Source organism: Salvia splendens, chromosome 13, assembly GCF_004379255.2.
Source record: "Salvia splendens isolate huo1 chromosome 13, SspV2, whole genome shotgun sequence".
In the NCBI taxonomy this organism is placed as follows: domain Eukaryota; kingdom Viridiplantae; phylum Streptophyta; class Magnoliopsida; order Lamiales; family Lamiaceae; genus Salvia; species Salvia splendens.
The window spans coordinates 13,215,195-13,233,757 of record NC_056044.1 but is presented as its reverse complement, the minus strand read 5'-3'; the positions used below and the strand labels follow the sequence as shown (position 1 = coordinate 13,233,757).

At 42.8% G+C, this 18,563-nt stretch overlaps 1 protein-coding gene across 1 annotated transcript; it reads left to right on the top strand.

The window, feature by feature from the left end:
• The first annotated feature begins 6 nt into the window (after window positions 1-6).
• On the top strand, window positions 7-15,271 carry LOC121760516 (transcription factor bHLH96-like). The gene is made up of 5 exons (XM_042156174.1): window positions 7-14; window positions 622-708; window positions 10,184-10,487; window positions 11,105-11,494; window positions 15,173-15,271. Exons 1-5 carry the CDS (start codon window positions 7-9, stop codon window positions 15,269-15,271), a joined length of 888 nt encoding a protein of 295 aa, XP_042012108.1.
• The last annotated feature ends 3,292 nt before the right edge of the window (window positions 15,272-18,563 follow it).

Genomic DNA, 18,563 nt, shown 5'->3' with positions numbered 1-18,563 from the left:
ACACATATGGGACTGTATGCTAGCTTCTGAGTTGGCCGGTCCAGTGACCGTCGTGGAATGTGGCCAGATTCCCGGTTCACACAAGATCATATATGGTATGTTATGATATGTTATGTGACTACGCAGTCAAATGAGAAATGTTTTTGGCACTAAGTCCAATTGGTATATAAAATACTCAGCCCTGCATGTTGTTTTCTTAACGTGCAGGTTGATCGTGATCGGAGCGAGGAGGTGTTGGGAGAGACTCATAAATAAGTAGCTAGGTAGTTGATTTAATATGTCTCCATACATATTACTTCGTCATGGAACCTTCCGCTGCATGTTTAAGCATTGCTCTAGCAAGACATTACACTTGGTTAAGTACTCTTATTTCGATTTGGTTGTACCCTTTCATTCTAAGACATTCTTCCCTTGAATTAAGTACTCCTTATGACGAGCTTATGTTCAATGAGTTTAATTTAGTTGCGAAATAGCTACACTCACTAATATTAGGGAGTTGTGGTCGTGACAGACAAGAAGACAAAAGGGAAATTAGCCCATTTTAATGACTCCAAGTACCCCAAGTTTCCTATAAAGAACCCCCTTACGCATCGGACCTTTACTCTTCCCACACACCTGAAGATTTTTCCAACAACATAACAAGTTTAAGAGTAAGGGAGCTGAGGTTTTAAGAGATAATCTTCAAAGCAGCCGCAGCAGCTTTCAAAGGTAAAACACACTACAACTTAGCATCACGAAGAAGCACGATAATTTAGAAATCTCAAATAGCATGCTAAAACCCCATATAGGATCAGTAAAACACATCATAGAAAATTGGTACAAGGAAAATCATAATCTGCCTCTTAGGCCAAATCGGTAGCAACTATGCGGAACTCCACGGCGGAAAACAAATTTAAGAAGTTAAAATCTCACAAGCTACTGCCTAAGTTTTGTTGTAAAACGATAGCTAATAAACGGAGTTCGGACTTATGGAAAAATCCCTCCAAATCGAACTTAATTCATCAAGATAAAGAACTTAGCTTGTGTCTGAGAAACGCCGGGAAAAAGGGGGCGGCTCGTCGCTGAGAAAGATCTGCGAGGTCGCGGATGTAGCCAAAAGCAGCGGCGGCGTGAGCCTCGCCTAGCGACAGCGACGGTGGAAGCCTCGCGAAACGACGGAGGGCCCTGCTGGACTCCGGCAGCTGTTTTGCGAACGCCGAAGAGGGGATGTCGGCAGCGAATTGAGCGAAGAAGAGTAGGAGGCGTTGTTTTGTCCAACGGGGGAGGTTTCCGAATCTGGAGAAGAAAGGGAGAAGAGAGAGAGAGTCCTCAGAGATGTGAGGGAGCCGACGATTTTCTGACCGACGACGGAGGAAAGCTGTTGCATGCATGATTATAATAAAGTGATCCACATGCATGCAACTTAGGCACGCACAACATGCATGCTGCAATTGTGTTAAGTTGTGACGTGGCATTAGTAAGAGGTAATGGCCGGCCAATGAGAGCGAGGCAATGACGTGTTATGGACCAATGAGAGCGAGGCATGTGGAAGACAACTAAAGCGGGAAGAGAGGCGAGCTAAGATGATGAGTATAAAAGTGTAGTTGCTGCTCTTATTTTGAAATTGTCGTTGATTGTGTAGTGTTAAGCTGTGAGCTTCGGAGCTTAGGTCGTGGACCGAGAGTTCTTCTTCGTTCATTCCTTCTTATCGTGTAATCTTGTTGTTGATTCAATAAAACGTTCTTTCTTTTGATCATTCACGGGTTGAGGCTGCGTTTTATCGTTGAGATCGAGTATGCGAGCTAAGACAGGGAAGTTGCGAAGAAAAATCGTAACAAATGGTATCTAGAGCCAACGTTCCTCGGAAAATGACGTCGGCGACGCGATTGACGGAGGAGGAGGAGATAGAGTTGGAATGGGAGAGTGTATGGGAGAGGATTAAGGACAGGATGGAAGCATCATTCTGCAAAATCAAGCGAGAACAAAAGGCTGATTTCGATGCATTGAAAAAAGCAATTCTAGATCTAAGCATCTCGAGCCAAGGTCGATCGATGGAGACAACGGATGCGAGTTCCGGCAATTGCAAATCACAATTGGAGCTTCCTAAATTCGTCGACGATCGGGATTTTCACAAATCAATTGATGTTGATCGAGCAATTGCTGATGAAGATCTAATGGAGCAACATAGCAGTGAGAGTTATGAAGAAATGGATATAGATTTGAAGATCGGAGTGGAGGATTGCATAAGAGTGTCGACGGAAATTGAGGATATTGAATTTTTGAGGAGTGATACTCAACATGATGAAGTGATTGGTGGTAAGATGGGGAAACAATTTGATATTGAGGTGGAGAGTGCAGCGATGTGGCAACCGAGGCCCATTGTTCATTTTGAGCTGAGATTTGGTGTTGATGCAAGGGCTGTTGAGAGGTTAGATCATGGAACCATGAATGGAATTGAATATGTGCAGCACATTGTTGCATTTTCATGTTACAGAACTTGTTCACAAGCAAAGGAATTTAAGGAAACTGAACGCCTGCCAATTGCTCGACGAAATGCCTCACTGAGAGAGCTTGCTGTCGCCTTGAAGGTGGTGACAAATTTGATGAGGCTGTCAATTCGATTTCCTAAACCTATGGTGAAGATGAAGATTATGAAGTTTGCTAGTATAGTTGGCTATGAAGAAGAGGAAGAAGAAGAGATTAAAATGTCAGCGATCGTGTGTGGCAAGAGGTCCTACTTCGAGGACATCGACGCCGGGGCGTCTTCACCGGCCGCTGCATCGCTGCCAGCTTACAAGAAGCTCCGATGTTCTTCTTCCACGTCGCCGGTTCGGTTCACGTACTCTCCGCCGGTACACACTAGTTCGGTTGATCAGCTCAAGGATTTGTTTCCTGAACTGGAAATCCAGCTTTTAGAGAAAGCTCTGGAAGAGTCTGTCAATGACTTGGAATTGGCTATAAAGAAACTTCATGAGTTTTGTCGTGGACATGTGAATGAGAAGATTGACACAACTGAAGAAAATGCAACCATGGAAAAAGTTGCATCACAAACCAGTGGGGATTCAGTTCCTTTGCAGGAGCCTCAAACTCAAAACAATCTGCCGGCAGATGGTGCAGAATGGGTGGATTTATTTGTGAGGGAGATGATGAGTGCTACTAGTATAGATGATGCAAGATTCCGAGCAGCCAGCATACTGGAGAGTTTGGAGAAATCTATCAGCCCTCGGGCCTGTGCTGAGGCAGCTCAAAACTCTTATAAGGAAAATTTGATGCTGAAGGAACATATCGAGGTTCTTCTCCGGGATAATGCCATCCTCAAACGTGGTGTAGCCATCCAGTACGAGATTCCTAAGCCAACTGTAAAGATGAAACATGAGAGGCTTGGTTCGGAGATTCCTAAGCCAAGTGTAAAATTGAAGGTATGGGAAGGTAAAGCACGAGAAGCTTGGCTCCATGATTCCTTGTGGACAAGGAATCTTAAGGGGGAGGGATTGTTACGATCACAAATTGTAGAAGGAAGATCGCCGGCCGACGCTTCGTGGGAGTTGCCGACGGGATTATGGCAAAGGTTCTCGTGGTTCCTTGTGGACAAGGAACCCTAAGAGGGGGGTATTGTTGCATGCATGATTATAATAAAGTGATCCACATGCATGCAACTTAGGCACGCACAACATGCATGCTGCAATTGTGTTAAGTTGTGACGTGGCATTAGTAAGAGGTAATGGCCGGCCAATGAGAGCGAGGCAATGACGTGTTATGGACCAATGAGAGCGAGGCATGTGGAAGACAACTAAAGCGGGAAGAGAGGCGAGCTAAGATGATGAGTATAAAAGTGTAGTTGCTGCTCTTATTTTGAAATTGTCGTTGATTGTGTAGTGTTAAGCTGTGAGCTTCGGAGCTTAGGTCGTGGACCGAGAGTTCTTCTTCGTTCATTCCTTCTTATCGTGTAATCTTGTTGTTGATTCAATAAAACGTTCTTTCTTTTGATCATTCACGGGTTGAGGCTGCGTTTTATCGTTGAGATCGAGTATGCGAGCTAAGACAGGGAAGTTGCGAAGAAAAATCGTAACAAAAGCGAGGGCGACTCCCCTTTGTTTAGGGTCCCCCAGTTGAATTTGGAGAAAATGTGTTATTGAGGGGGGAAGTTTTCGATGGGTTAGGGCATCCACAACCATACTCTTGCCAGCGGCACGGTTGTGGGCCCGGCCCCACTTTTTCTGCATGCTCTCTGGCAATAGCACAACAGCCATAGCTGTGCTCTTCCGCAAGGACGAGCACAATTCAATTTAAAATTCAATTAAACAAAAACATTTCCATAATATGAAAATTCATTAAAAAAACTGAAATAACATTACAAATTACAATTAAATTTAAAAAGACATAATTAAAAGCCTAAAAATTAAAAATAACATAATTAAAATCCTAAAAATTAAAAATTACACAATTAAAATCCTAAAAATAAAAAATTACATAATTAACATCCTAAAATTAAAAAAACCACTATGCATTGCCGAATTTCGCCCACATGTGTTTGATTAGGTCTTCTTGTAACTCAATGTGGGTTCGGGTATCGCGCATTGTGTACCTTGTCTCAATCCTTTGGCCCACCGTCGTATGCACACCTAGGCGTGGCGGAGACCTCGCGGTTGAGATTCCGGCTTCATCCTCGTCATAGAAGCTAGCCGCCCTCAGTCCTTCATCGGCTATAATCATGTTGTGTAAGATGATAAACGTGAACATGATGTCGGCGATATTATTAACGTACCAAAACCGAGGCGGGGCCTTCACAATGTTGAATCGGGCTTGAAGGACCCCAGAGGCCCTATCGACGTCTTTCCGCGCAGACTCTTGTCGCTGTGCAAAAAGAACCCGTCTCGGGTCGTCCGGGTTGCTGAGCGTATTCACGAAAGTCGACCACCTTAGGTAGATACCATCGGCGAGATAGTTACCCATGTGGTATGCATTTCCATTGACGGTGAAGTCGATCGTCGGTGCTACACCATTCATCACATCATTGAAGTGTGGTGAAGAATAGAGCACGTTCAAGTCGTTGTTGGATCCGGTAACGCCGAAATATGCATGCTAAATCCATAGGCGGTAGTCGGCGACCGCCTCAAGGATAAGTGTTGGGTCGCTGCCTTTGTGACTGCTTAAGTATTGCCCCCTCCAAGCAGTCAGGCAATTCTTCCACCTCCAATGCATGCAGTCAATGCTGCCATGCATTCCGGGAAAGCCATGGACTAATTCGTGATGACGAAGCAACCTTTGGCAATCATCGGTGGTGGGTACCCGAAGGAATTCATCACCGAAGGCTGAACGAACGCCAACGCAAATATTTTTTAGACAAAGGATTCCAGTGGACTCTCCGATATGCAAATACTCGTCGAAGAGGTCGGCCGTTTGCCTAGTAGCGAGTTGTCGGATGACACACGTACATTTCTGCAACGGCGTGATACTTTGCCGGCCAGTTGCATCTGGACATGTTTTGAAGAATTCAACACGTGCGGATAATGTGTTGACAATTCGCATAAACAAGCACTTTGACATGCGAAAACGGCACCTGAAGTAATCTGCCGGAAACCGCGGCTGGTCGGCAAAATATTCGGCAACGAGCCTTTCATGGGCTCCCTCCCGGTCACGATGGATGTAGCGGCAAATTGATCTAGTTCGTTGAGGAGGAGGAGCGGGGGTATTCGCCGCGACATATGCGTCGTAAGCGGCACGATGTTGTTCGTAGTATTCTTATTTTTCGTGCTCCGCTTCCGCCATACGATGGGTGAAATCCATTTGAGGTTTTGAGTGAGAGATGAAGGTGTAGATAGTTTGTATGAGAATAATGAGTGAGAGATGATTTGAAGTGATAAATGGATGATGAATGTGTGTATTTATAGATGATTTTGGCGGGAAAAAATCAAAAAAATCAAAAAAATTCAGAAAAATGGGAAAAAAATGGCTATATTTTTGGGATTTGGAAAATAAATTTTTTTATTTTTTATCATTTTTTAAAATTAAATACAGAATTTTTAATAAAAAAATTTCAAAGGCAACGGCTATGCCGTTGCCCAATCGCGTGCCGCCACGTCGCTGCTCGCTGGCACGGACGTGCTCTTCTGGCACGTCGCTGCTCGCTGGCATGGGCTGCGAGCAGTGGCGGTGGAGCTTGTCCGTGCCAGCGGCATGGACGGACGGACGCCGTCCGTCCACCGCTGCGCGTGCTCTTAAGGGAAGGGAGTGGTAGACTTTTGTTTTCTATTTGGGCCACTTAGTTTTGATCTGGGCCTCCCTAACTAAAATGTTGGGTTAATATTTTAATTAAATGGGAACTGAGCCAGAGAAATGGTAAAGGAAGGGTTGGATTAATTGTTTTGAGTTGGGCTGACGTGTCAAGTTATTTTCGTGTCAGATTAATTCATGGACCCCCCGAACTTTTCAATCAAATAAGAAATGGTACGTTAGGCCATCAGCAACGATGTTCCTATACCGTTCTTTAACAGTTCCTTAAACTACTATTTGCGGGCCCACTGTACTTTTTAACTCCATTTCTTAACTAAGGAACGGAACCTGCAACCCTCCGTTCCTTATCCGTCCCTTAACCGTTCCTTAAATTACTATTCATTCAATTTCATTTTTTAATTTTATTTCCAACCAAATTCAATTAATAAAAACACACCTCATTAAATAAAATAAACTTACAACATAAAATTCGTAAAAAAAACATAATGTAATAATTTCCTAAAAAATAAAAGTACACAATTTAATAATTTCATCCACCAAAGTTTGCCCAAATGTGCTCAATTAGATCCTCTTGGATTTGGGTGTGGGAGCTAGAGTCGTGTGTTGTTGCACGAATAGATAACCGTTCTTGTATAGACGGATGCACTCCACTTCAAGGCGGACTACTTGCGATTGAGCTTTCGGGGGATTCGGAGTGAACCAATTTCCCGCATCGGGTCCTTCATCTTGGACAATCATGTTGTGCAAGATTATGAACGTATACATGATGTCGACCATGTTCTCCATGAACCACGTACGAGCCGGGGCTTTGATGATGTTGAAGCGCGCTTGGAGAACCCCGAACGCCCTCTCCACATCCTTCCGAGCAGCCTCCTGCTTCTGCTCAAAAAGGTAGGCCACTTCGGGTAGATGCCGTCGGCGAGATAGTACCCCATTTTATAAAGTCGGTTGTTAGCGACGAAGTTGATAGCCGGTGCTTTACCATCCAAAACTTTGATAAAGAGGTTGGATTGGTGGAACACGTTTACATCATTGTTCGACTTGGAGACCCCGAAGTACGCGTGCCAGATCCAAAGCCGGTAGTCGGCAACGGCCTCGAGTATAACGGTTGGGTGGGTGCCTTTTTGGCAGCTCGTGTAGGACCTCTTCCACGCCACCGGGCAATTCTTCCATTGCTAGTGCATGCAATCGACCCTGCCGAGTATCCCGGGGAATCCGTGCACTGTTTCGTGAAGGTCGAGCAGGAACTAACAACCGATCGTGCTTGGCCTCCGGAGAAATTCGTCGGTGAAGGCTGCCCGGACGCCTTTGCAGAATTTGAGCAAGCATATTCACCCAGTGTTGTCTCCGATGTGGAGGTATTCGTCGAACAAGTCGGCCGTTTATCCAGTCGCAAGCTGACGTATTGCTGCAGTAAATTTCTGCAGCGTCGTGTGGCTGGGACGGCCGACCGTGTCGAACCCTTCCTGGAAGAACTCTTCATGGGCTGCCAAAGTATTCACGATGTGGAGAAATAGCGGTTTCCCCGTGCGGAAACGGCGACGGAAGTACGTATCTCCCCAAATCGGGTTATCGCAGAAATAGTCGCGTACTAACCTTGTGGCGGCTTCCTCCCGGTTATGATGGATGTACGTACGGGAGCGTCGTTGGGCGGCGCGGCTTCCTCCGCCTCCCGTCGTCGATCTTCCTCAAGTGATTGTTCCATTTTTTGACGCATTTGTTCAAAAGGATCCATTAGTTTGATTAAATTGAGGAAAAGAAAAACAGAGTTGATTTGAGATGAAAATTGAGGTGGAAATAGAGAGGATTTAAGAGGAATAGATGTGTGTTTGTGAGTGAAATGAGTATGAAATAGGAGTATTTATAGAGTAAAGAAATAAAAAAAATTGCAAAACGGCTATAAACAGTAATATTACTGTTTACAAAATTTTTTTATTTTTTTATTTTTTTTTAAAAATAGATTTATTGCGTCATCTTGACGACACCCACTCTTGGGCCGGCGAGTGGGAGTCACGCATGCGGCGGTTCACGGGACGAGTTGGGCACGGGCTGGCGACGGAACGACGGCTGCAACGCGTTTCTCCGCGGTTCCGTTCCTCCGGAATGGAACGCGGAACGACGGAGAAACGCGTTGTGGATGCTCTTAATAACTTCCGAAATAACGAATAGGCTCGAATTATTTTAATGCTTGAATAATCTACATAGGAGGTAACGCTCTTTTGCTAAACGAATAATTGGTAGACCTCCATATGAACTTAAATCGCACGATTTATTTAATGCTCAAAGACTTTTAGAAAATAAGAAAACAAAGATAAAATGAGCACGCACCTAGGTTGTATTCACGTTTAAGTTTCCTTGTGGCTTCTTAAAGCCTAATTTAAGTATACCTTATTTTTAAAGGGACGTCGTTGCACGTCAAATAAGACCAAGTCGAGGAACTTCCAAATTAAGGAATTAAGCTCTGAGGTGGGCATTCTTTTCAAAATGTGATTTTGTATGAAATGTGAATATGTTTTGAATATATTGTCATGCCATGATTTGTTTTACGATTTCCAATCTGCTTGGCTATGCCAATCATGCTAAATCGAATTCGGGTCCCAGTAGGGCCGCAAACCTTACTCGGACTAGTGTACACATATAAAGACCATGTGCTAGCTTTCCAGTTGTCTGGTCTAGTGACCATCGTGGAATGTGGCCACATTCCCGGTTCACATACGTTTAGATATGGTATCTATCTTTATGTGATTGCGCAATCAATTTTATGAAATGAAAGGAATTTCGTGACTCGATTCTTTTAAAATGAAAACCCCGTGTTCACTCAATTGTGGCTGACAAATTAAAAGGAACTTATATTTAGGCACTATGTCCAATGAGTATATCAAGTACTCAGCCCTGCATGTTTCTTTTCTAACGTGCAGGTTGAGCGTACGAGGAGGTGAAGGTGTTGGGTAATGATTATTAATAAGTAGCAATAGGTAGCCCAAGGTAGTATGTCTTCATACATGCTAGTTTGCCTTGGACTCTTCCGCTGCAATAGGACTACATATTTGGAATTATGAACCCAGTTATTATACTCTGATTCTATTTTGACTATGTACCATCCTCGCCTTCAGAATTAATGTTTTGAGTTTGACTTTCCCCTTGTGTAGACCCTTTTTGTTTGAGACCATTTTAGTCACGTTATAGATGCGTTCACTATCAGTAGGGAGTTGTGGTCGTGACCGTACTAATTCAAAATTACAAAATGGATTGAAATTTTATAAACATCAAATGCACGACAACTATGTTAGAGTTCAAAATCCCATTTCATGTCCTGCATCGACGTAGTAATGATTCAATCGCATCCACATATTTTTGGATAGCCTTCCCCGTATGAAGCTATATTAAGGGGGTGATCGACCTATTTCTACGTCAGTCTCTTTGTCTATCTCTGCCAAGGAAAACACTCTCACGTGTGAATTGCTGTAGATATGTGAATGGATGCAACTTGGCAATTTTTTTTAATGTTTAATCCTTTGTAAGCCCTTTTAAATAGGCTCCAACTCACTCTTTTCTCATATATATATATATATAGGGGATCATTATTCTCCTATTCATCCCTTAGATCCTTTATTCTTCTTAATATGAGCCGTTAGATCTCATTCATCAACGGTCCAGATGATCTGCATTATTACACTACAATGGTGCATTATTAGTCGGTGTGCATTATTCAACTGAAAATCTGCATTATTACACTATAATGGTGCATTATTAGTCGGTGTGCATTATTCAATGGAAAATCTGCATTATTAAATGACACGTGGCACTAATCTAACCGTCGGATGACAAAATCGTGAGGCTGAGATCAAGAAGGAAAAAGGAGAAAATATGCAAAAAAGAAATGAATACATCCCTATATATATATATATATATATATATATATGTATGCTCTGCCTCTCCTCACAAACACAACAAACAACTGATTTGCTAGAGAGAGAACGAGTCTGGAAGCAGTGATATACCAGCAAGATCCATTCATCTATGGCTGCATAGATTACAACTACACTACTGATTTGGGGGTTGAAGAAAAGGTCAATGTTGATCAACAGAGTGCAATTGCTCGTAACACACCGGAGGGCCGCCCAAAGAGGCGGCGGAGCAAGCCCTCCAAGAACAAGGAGGAGCTCGAGACCCAAAGGATGACTCATATTGTCGTCGAGAGGAATCGTCACCGCCAGATGAACGACTACCTCGCCGTCCTCTTCTCCTTGATGCCACCTTCCTATGCTCAAAGGGTAAATTATTTTAAATAGGCATATTCGTCTTTAAAACTATCAACTTTGGCCAAAATTTGGTGTATTCTCACGAACTTTAAAATTGGTCTATATAACCAACTTTAAATTTTGTCTGTTATTTTCCAATGATAGGTTAATCACCGATAACCTATTGATTTACGTGCATTTTTTTATCCTACTTAGCACTATTAAATGAAAAGAAATTCACTGCCACTCATAACGGAACATTTTTTTATTTGGCATAGGATTTTATGTATAGTTGTTATGTGAATTAAATAAAAAGTAAATAAAGTAGTGAAAATGTTTTTAGTTAAAAAAAGTGTCATTTTGAATTAGAAATCTCAAAAATAATATCACATAGAATTTAGAATGGGCATAAATAATTTGTTTTTAATAGATGCATATATTTCTGTGTATGATTAGGGTTTGTAGGGTACATGTTTAGTCACTTTAGGTAATATTCTGTTAAATATTATGTAATACTGGTATGGAACATCTTTATTTGTACAAGACAAGTGGGACTCACCTGCTGCATAGCAAGGAAAATAAAAACTTTATATTAAAAATCATAATGTATCATTATATGGTACTCATGGTTACAAAATATTTAAATCTAGGGAGATCAAGCATCAATTGTTGGTGCTGCAATCAATTTTGTGAAGGAACTTGAACACCAAGTTCAGTTCATGGAAGCATACAAGTTTAGGGATGGGCAACAAGTAAGAGCGGTGTCCACCAGCTCCGACATATTTTCGAATTTCTTCACTTTCCCTCAATACTCGAGGCCTTCAAGTATCGCGATGAACGTCGCGGTGGAGAGGCATTCGAGCATCGCGGATATCGAGGTGACTAAGGTGGAGAGTCATGCAAGCATTAAGATCCAAGCAAAGAGGAAGCCAAAGCAACTCCTCAAAATGGTGGCCGGATTTCAATCCATTTGCCTCAACATTACCCATCTTAACATCACAACCGTTGATCAATCGGTTCTATACTCTTTCAGTGTAAAGGTATGTTCTCTGCTTTTTTACTCTTTCTCTTCTAGTTTTATAGGCAAAAGAATAGAAATTTAAAGTTTGTGTCATGATGAACTCGAAACTAAGAGCATCCACAACCGTGCTCTTGCCAGCGGCACGGTTGTGGGCCCGAGCGGTACTATTCATGCCTGCTCTCTGGCAAGAGCACAACACCCACAACTGTGCTCTTCCGCAAGGACGAGCACAATTAATTAAAAATTCAATTAAACAATAACATTTCCATAATATTAAAATTCATTTAAAAACCACAATAAATATTACAAATGACAAATAAAATTAAACATTACATAATTAAAATCTTAAAAATTAAAAATTACATAATTAAAATCCTAAAAATTAAAAAAACCACTACTCGTTGCCGAATTTCGCCCACATGTGGTTGATTAGGTCTTCTTGTAGTTGATTGTGGATTCGAGTATCGCGCATTGTGTGTCTTGTCTCGATCCTCTGGCCAACCGTCGTATGCTCGCCTCGGCGTGGGGGAGACTCGCTGTTGAGCTTCCGGCTTCGTCCTCGTCATAGAAGCTAGCCGCCCTCGGCCCTTCGTCGGCTATAATCATGTTGTGTAATATAATACACGTGAACATGATGTCGGCGATATTATTCACGTACCATAGCCGAGCCGGGGCATTCACAATGTTGAATCGAGCTTGAAGGACCCCGAAGGCTCTTTCGACGTCCTTCCGCGCTGACTCTTGACGCTGCGCAAATAGAACCCGTCTCGGGTCGTGCGGGTTGTGGAGCGTCTTCACGAACGTCGACCACCTTGGGTAGATACCATCGGCGAGATAGTAACCTATGCGGTATGTATTTCCGTTGATGGTGAAGTCGATCGCCGGTGCTACACCATTCATCACATCATTGAAGAGTGGTGAAGAATAGAGCACGTTCAAGTCGTTGTTGGATCCGGCAAATCCATAGGCGATAGTCGGCGATCGCCTCAAGGATAAGTGTTGGGCCGCCGCCTTTGTGACCGCTTAAGTGTTGCCCCCTCCAAGCAGTCGGACAATTCTTCCACCTCCAATGCATGCAGTCAATGCTGCCAAGCATTCCGGGAAAGCCATGGACTGATTCGTGAAGACGAAGCAACCGTTGGCAATCATCGGTGGTGGGTGCCCGAAGGAATTCATCCCCAAAAATAGAACGAACGCCCTCGCAAATATTCTTTAAACAAAGGATTCCAGTGGACTCACCGATATGCAAATACTCGTCGAAGATGTCGGCCGTTTGCCCAGTAGCGAGTTGTCGGATGGCACACGTACACTTCTGCAACGTCGTGATACTTTGCCGGCCGGCTGCATCTACACCTGTTTGAAAGTATTCAACATGTGCGGACAATGTGTTGACAATTCGCATGAACAAGCGCTTTGACATGCGAAAACGATGCCTGAAGTAATCTGCCGGAAACCACGGATGGTCGGCAAAGTAGTCGGCAACGAGCCTTTCGTGGGCTCCCTCCCGGTCACGATGGATGTAGCGGCGATTTGATCTAGTGTGTTGAGGAGGATGAGCGGGGGTATTCGCCGCGACATGTGCTTCGTAAGCGGCACGATGTTGTTCGTAGTATTCTTGTTCTTCGCGCTCCGCTTCCGCCATGAGATGAGTGAAATCCATTTGATGTTTTGAGTGAAGGTTGAATGTGTTGATAGTTTGTATAAGAATTATGAATGAGAGATGAATGAGAGATGAATTGATGTGATAAATGAGTGATGAATGTGTGTATTTATAGATGATTTTGGGAAGAAAAAAAATATAAAAAAATCAAAAAATTCAGAAAAACGGGAAAAAAACGGCCATATTTTTGGGATTTGGAAAATATTTTTTTTTATCATTATTTATAATTAAATACCGTTTTTTTTTTTTAAAATAAAAAAATGTTTAAACACAACGGCTATGCCGTTGACGAATGGGAGCGCGCCACGTGTGCATCCGCTGGCACGGAAATGCTCGATACATCGAGCAGCGTCGTGCCAGCGGCGCGAGCGCAGCGGCGGCGGATGGCGTTAATGGGTGATACATACTCGATTTGGCCTTATTTACTTTTAAATTCACATCACTGGCAACCACTAGAAAATTATATAGCCAAAGAGAAAAAAATGTCACTGTAGATGATATTTATGTCTCCCCAAAATCACATGTATATATTGTCTACATAATTGTGCGTTCAAATATGCATCTTAACAACAATTATATATCTATGACTTGTCTTTCGGGAAACACTTTCCTATTTTTTTTATCCACATAAAAAAGTAGGAGAGCATACAAAAGATAAATAATGAGAGAGAAAAATAAGAATAAATTAGAGTAAAAAAGATTAAATAAGTTAATTTTGCTAAAAAAAGAATAAGAAAGTAAGAGAGATTGAATGAGTTGAATTTTGCTAAAAAATTACTAAACTGTAATGGAACGGAAAAAAGAAATAAGACAACACTAACGTACGTAGGAAGTATTAATACATAACAATGATTTATTATTATGAATAAATAACATAACTATTAAAATTCGAGTTTTAATTGTTCTTAACAAAAGTTGTAGTTTTAACTTATAAAACATAGTACTCCCTATGTCCCAGCCACTTTTTTTTTCGTCCGTCCCATAAAATTATCTCATTTTCATTTCTAGAAAGTTCGCCCATACTCATCAATCATATACATCATTTTAATTACAACTTATACCATTAGAATCCACCATTAAACACTAACAATAATGTGAGTCTCACTATCTACTAATATTATTTTAATTGTCATTCTCTTTATTTCTCTTACTTTATCAATTATGCATTAATTCTTGTGCCATCTTAAATGTCCTTAACGGAATGTTTCTAGGAATCAAGAATTTTTTAGACAACAAAGATTAAAAATTCAAAGAGTAGATAATCTCATAGTCAAGTTTGCTCTCAATCATTGAGGCACATAATAAAGATATGACAAGACTAGCATCCGCAATGGCGGCGAGCCCACCGGCTAGCCGATTTCTGGCGCTCGCCGAACCATTGCAGCCGGCGAGCACCAAATCGGCGAGAAAAACGGCGAGCGCTCGCCGATTCCCTCGCTCTGGCCGAAGCTCTCGCCGATCAGTTGGCCGCCACTGCAGGCTCCTGATCGACAAGCAGGTTTTTTTATTTAATTTTCGAAACACTATACATACGCGACTTGCACGTCATTTTCATTTGCACAACGCGTGACGACGGCGAGGAGTGATGCGGAGGCGGGGGGCACGTGTGTGGAGGAGGATCTTTTTTTATTTATGTAATTTTTTTTAAATTAATGTACTTTTTTTAATTAATGTATTTTAAAAATTTAATATTATTAGTGAGTATTCCCGTATCAGTGTCAAAAATTTAATTCCGTATTTTGTGTGATTGTTAATTATTTGTTTTTATAATTTTGTTTATTGCTAGGCTATGGTTGGACTATTGCTTGTCCAGTTGCTTGTCCTGATGATATGGCAGAAGGAGTTTTTAGGGCCGCTGATGTGGCATGAGAAGTTTGTGGCTAGGCTATGACTGAGCTATTGCTTGTCCAAAACATTCAAACCATGACCAAAGTTATATAAATGTGTCGTCGAATAATAAATATGAACATTTTTTTTATAAAAAATTATTTCTTTCTAAATTAAGATATGTGTAAATTAGAACGAAATGAATTGCAGGTAGAAGACGAATGCCAACTAAGCAAAGTGAATGAGATAGCCACAGCGGTGCACGAGATGATTGGAAGAATCCACAATGAGTCTACATCTATAGCTTAGACAAGGCGCCGCACACTGCCTTTATTTTCTCATATTCATTTGTAATTGTCGACTCTCTCTCTCTCCAAATGTATAACTTAGGGCATCGACAGTGGTGTGGATGTCCCGGCGGATATCTCCGTGGACATCCTATAAACACCTCATGCCACGTCATAAGGACTTCCCACTGCACTGTCACGTCATAAGGACATCCCACTGCACAGTGGCGGACATCCCCAAGGATATACCGACGGACTTCCCACAGTAATAAAAATTCACAAATTCACCAAATTAAACATTTTACGGAATTAAAGAATTTACGAAATTAAAGTTTCGACACAAATACGGAGAAATTGCAACCACTTTATTTAAAAAAAAACATACATAGTACTAAAAAACATACAAAATTATTAAAAAATTACATAGTTAAAAAAAACTGTCGTCTCACTCCTCGGATTTCCCGCCGCCAGTACCCTCGTCGTCCCCGCCGGTAGTCCCCTCGTCACTACTCTCCGCCATGTCTCCCAACCCCAAATCGCTCCGCATACTGTTGATGATATCCTTCAGCGACGACTTGTAATGGCGATCGGTCGATGTCCGCCATTCAACCATTGCACGTAACAGGGTTTCATGTTGCGCGACGAGGGCGAGTAAAGGGAGCTCAGGATCGTTTTGGGTAGGAGTTGCCGATTGGGCCTCGGCGGACCCGCTGGCGCTTCCACTCGCCATCCGCGCGGCGGACTTTTGCCCCACCGAGCGTCGGCGGCGGGCCAATGATGAAGGTGTCGGGAACTCTACCTCGGCGGGGGGGAGTTCGTGGGAACCAGCACTGCTACTGTACTCCCGGAAGGCGCTGATCTTCGCTTCGGCCAGCCAGATTCAACACTCGCAGTAAACTTGGCCGATGTCTGCACCACAAGATACACATCCCAATATTTGAATTCCCCGAAGCCCGCCGCAGCGTCTTTGAACTGATGGTGAGACAGAAGCTTCACATCCTCGGCAGACATGCCGCTGGTTGCCGAGCGGAGGTTGTTTGTGTAAATGCCGACGAATCGGCTGAGCTGCTTCTTTAGCCACTCTCACTGTTTCCGGCATTGCTCTCCGTTGTGAGGCTTCCCCCTGGCGGTTTGAATTGAAGGTAGCTTTGGCTAATGCGCCACCACATCCTGTCGATATGCTGGTTAGCTCCAATATATGGATCCTCTACTATATTGATCCACGCTTTTGCAAGCGCGATGCACTCCTCTATGCTCCAGACGGTCCTCTTTTTCCCGTTGGATCCCTCCCCCCCTCAGCGGCCCCCGCCTCACCATTGTACCCCGCCGCAGGCGAGGTAGTGACCCGTCCCATGCCCCTCCCTTTCCCTGTGGGAGAATCCCAGATGGGAAAATCCAGTGAACTGAGTCTCGAGAGGAGTACTCGGGGGGTTGTCCGTCGACAGTAAATCCATATAGGGGAGATAGACATTGTCCACCGATGATTTGGGGACCCCCTATCTACTCCCCCCGCAGCGACAAGAGAGCCCTGCATCATCCCTGGCATCATCATCCTGGGCATCTGGGCCGCATCATCCCCTGCATTCCGGGCATCATCCCCGGCATTGGGGTCATTCCGGCACTCACCCCGGGTATTTGGGGCATCATCTCATACCAATGCGGGTACATATTGTAGTACCCGGGAATCATCCTCGCCGTCATTTGGGGTGGGGCCATCATCCCCGCCATTCCGGACATCGTGGCGGACATTGGGGTACTTCCGCTAACGGGAAAGATCGGTCCCTATGACTCGCTTGTGGCGGGGGAATCACTATCGTGGTACTCCATTTATCTTAGAAAGAAAAGTATTTAGAGAGAGAGATACTCATTAATACAAGTGAGACGAATGAAATGAAATTCAACGAGCCGTATTTATAGAATTTTCAAAAAAAAATAATAAAATAATTGGGACGTCTGTGGGGTCAACGCAATGGCGGACGTCAGCAAGGACGTCGCCACGGACATCCCGGGAACGCCGCAGAACTCCGGTGTCCGCAGCGGACGTCCGTATCCGCGTCACCTTTGCACAATGGCGGACGTCCCGGTCGGACGTCCGCCGGGATGGCCCCATTGTGGATGCTCTTAGTCTTAGGATGCAATTATTGTATGACCGGGACGTCCGCCGTTGCTGATGCTCTTAGTCTTAGTATGCAATTATTGTATGTTGTTTTCTAGGATTCTTATGTTCATCACATATATATGAACTGTGGCATCTTCGAATCTAGAATTTTCGATTGATTAATATAATGGTGGCTACGACTCTACTAGATTAGTGTAGGTGAATCAAGAATTTCTATATACTTGGATCTGGCATTCGCCCTTGTTTTCGGATTAATATATTGCCATCGTCCCTTCCTATAAAAGTAGAGATATTTAGAACCACATGAATTTAGTGTAAAATTAGTCAAATAAGTGAGAAATAAAAAGAAAGACGTTATTGGAGTATAGCGTTGGAGAATATGGTTATTGGAGTACAATAGCGTTGGAGAATATGGTTATTGGAGTACAATATTGGATAATATGGTCCATCTTATTCCAGAGAAAAAATTACTATAAAAAATAGTAGTGAAATATTTTTATAGAATGGACCAAATGAAAAAGGCCTCTATTTTATAGACGGGGGAGTAATAGAAATGGTGAAACAGGTATCGAATATTACCATCAGACCCGATACGAATAATTATCGGGTGTGAGTGCAGGATTGGGAATTGCAACATTTGAATAGTCACAATGTCATGTATTTGGTATAATTGATTAACACCTAAAGTACATGATTTAAGGCCTAAATAGTAATTTATTAATACATATATTTAGGTTTAATAGACTTAATTTCCATTTCCTATCCTTGACAATTTTCTGCGGTGACGCCAATTGTCCAAGGCAATGGGTTGATACCTTCTTATATGTTATTCCACACTGTTGTGAAACCGATATAAGATCGTATTAATCTATCAGTCGTTTAAATTGGATGTCCACAGACGGCACATGTCGGGTGGCAAACCCATAGCCACAGGCCCACTATCCCTTTTCCCCACATTTTTTGGTGGCACCACTTTTGTCACACCTATGAGCCTTTCCGTAGAACATTTAGATCTACATTCATCGCAACAAATTGATAAGCATATAAAATAGGAAGCCATAACATAACTCAAAACTATGATTAAAGGTACCGGGTTGACTCTCTTTTATATGTTATTCCACACTTTCGTGTGAAATCGTATCAAAGTATCTGATAGTATTAACTTTTATTAAATCTCAAGTGATATACTCCCTCT

What these genes read in the sequence shown, in the direction of transcription:
- LOC121760516 (XM_042156174.1), top strand. An exon ending in AGCCGCAGCAGCTTTCAAAG is followed by an intron (nt 709 to 10,183) that starts GTAAAACACACT and finishes CTGATTTGCTAG; the next exon opens with AGAGAGAACGAGTCTGGAAG. An exon ending in TATACTCTTTCAGTGTAAAG is followed by an intron (nt 11,495 to 15,172) that starts GTATGTTCTCTG and finishes AATGAATTGCAG; the next exon opens with GTAGAAGACGAATGCCAACT.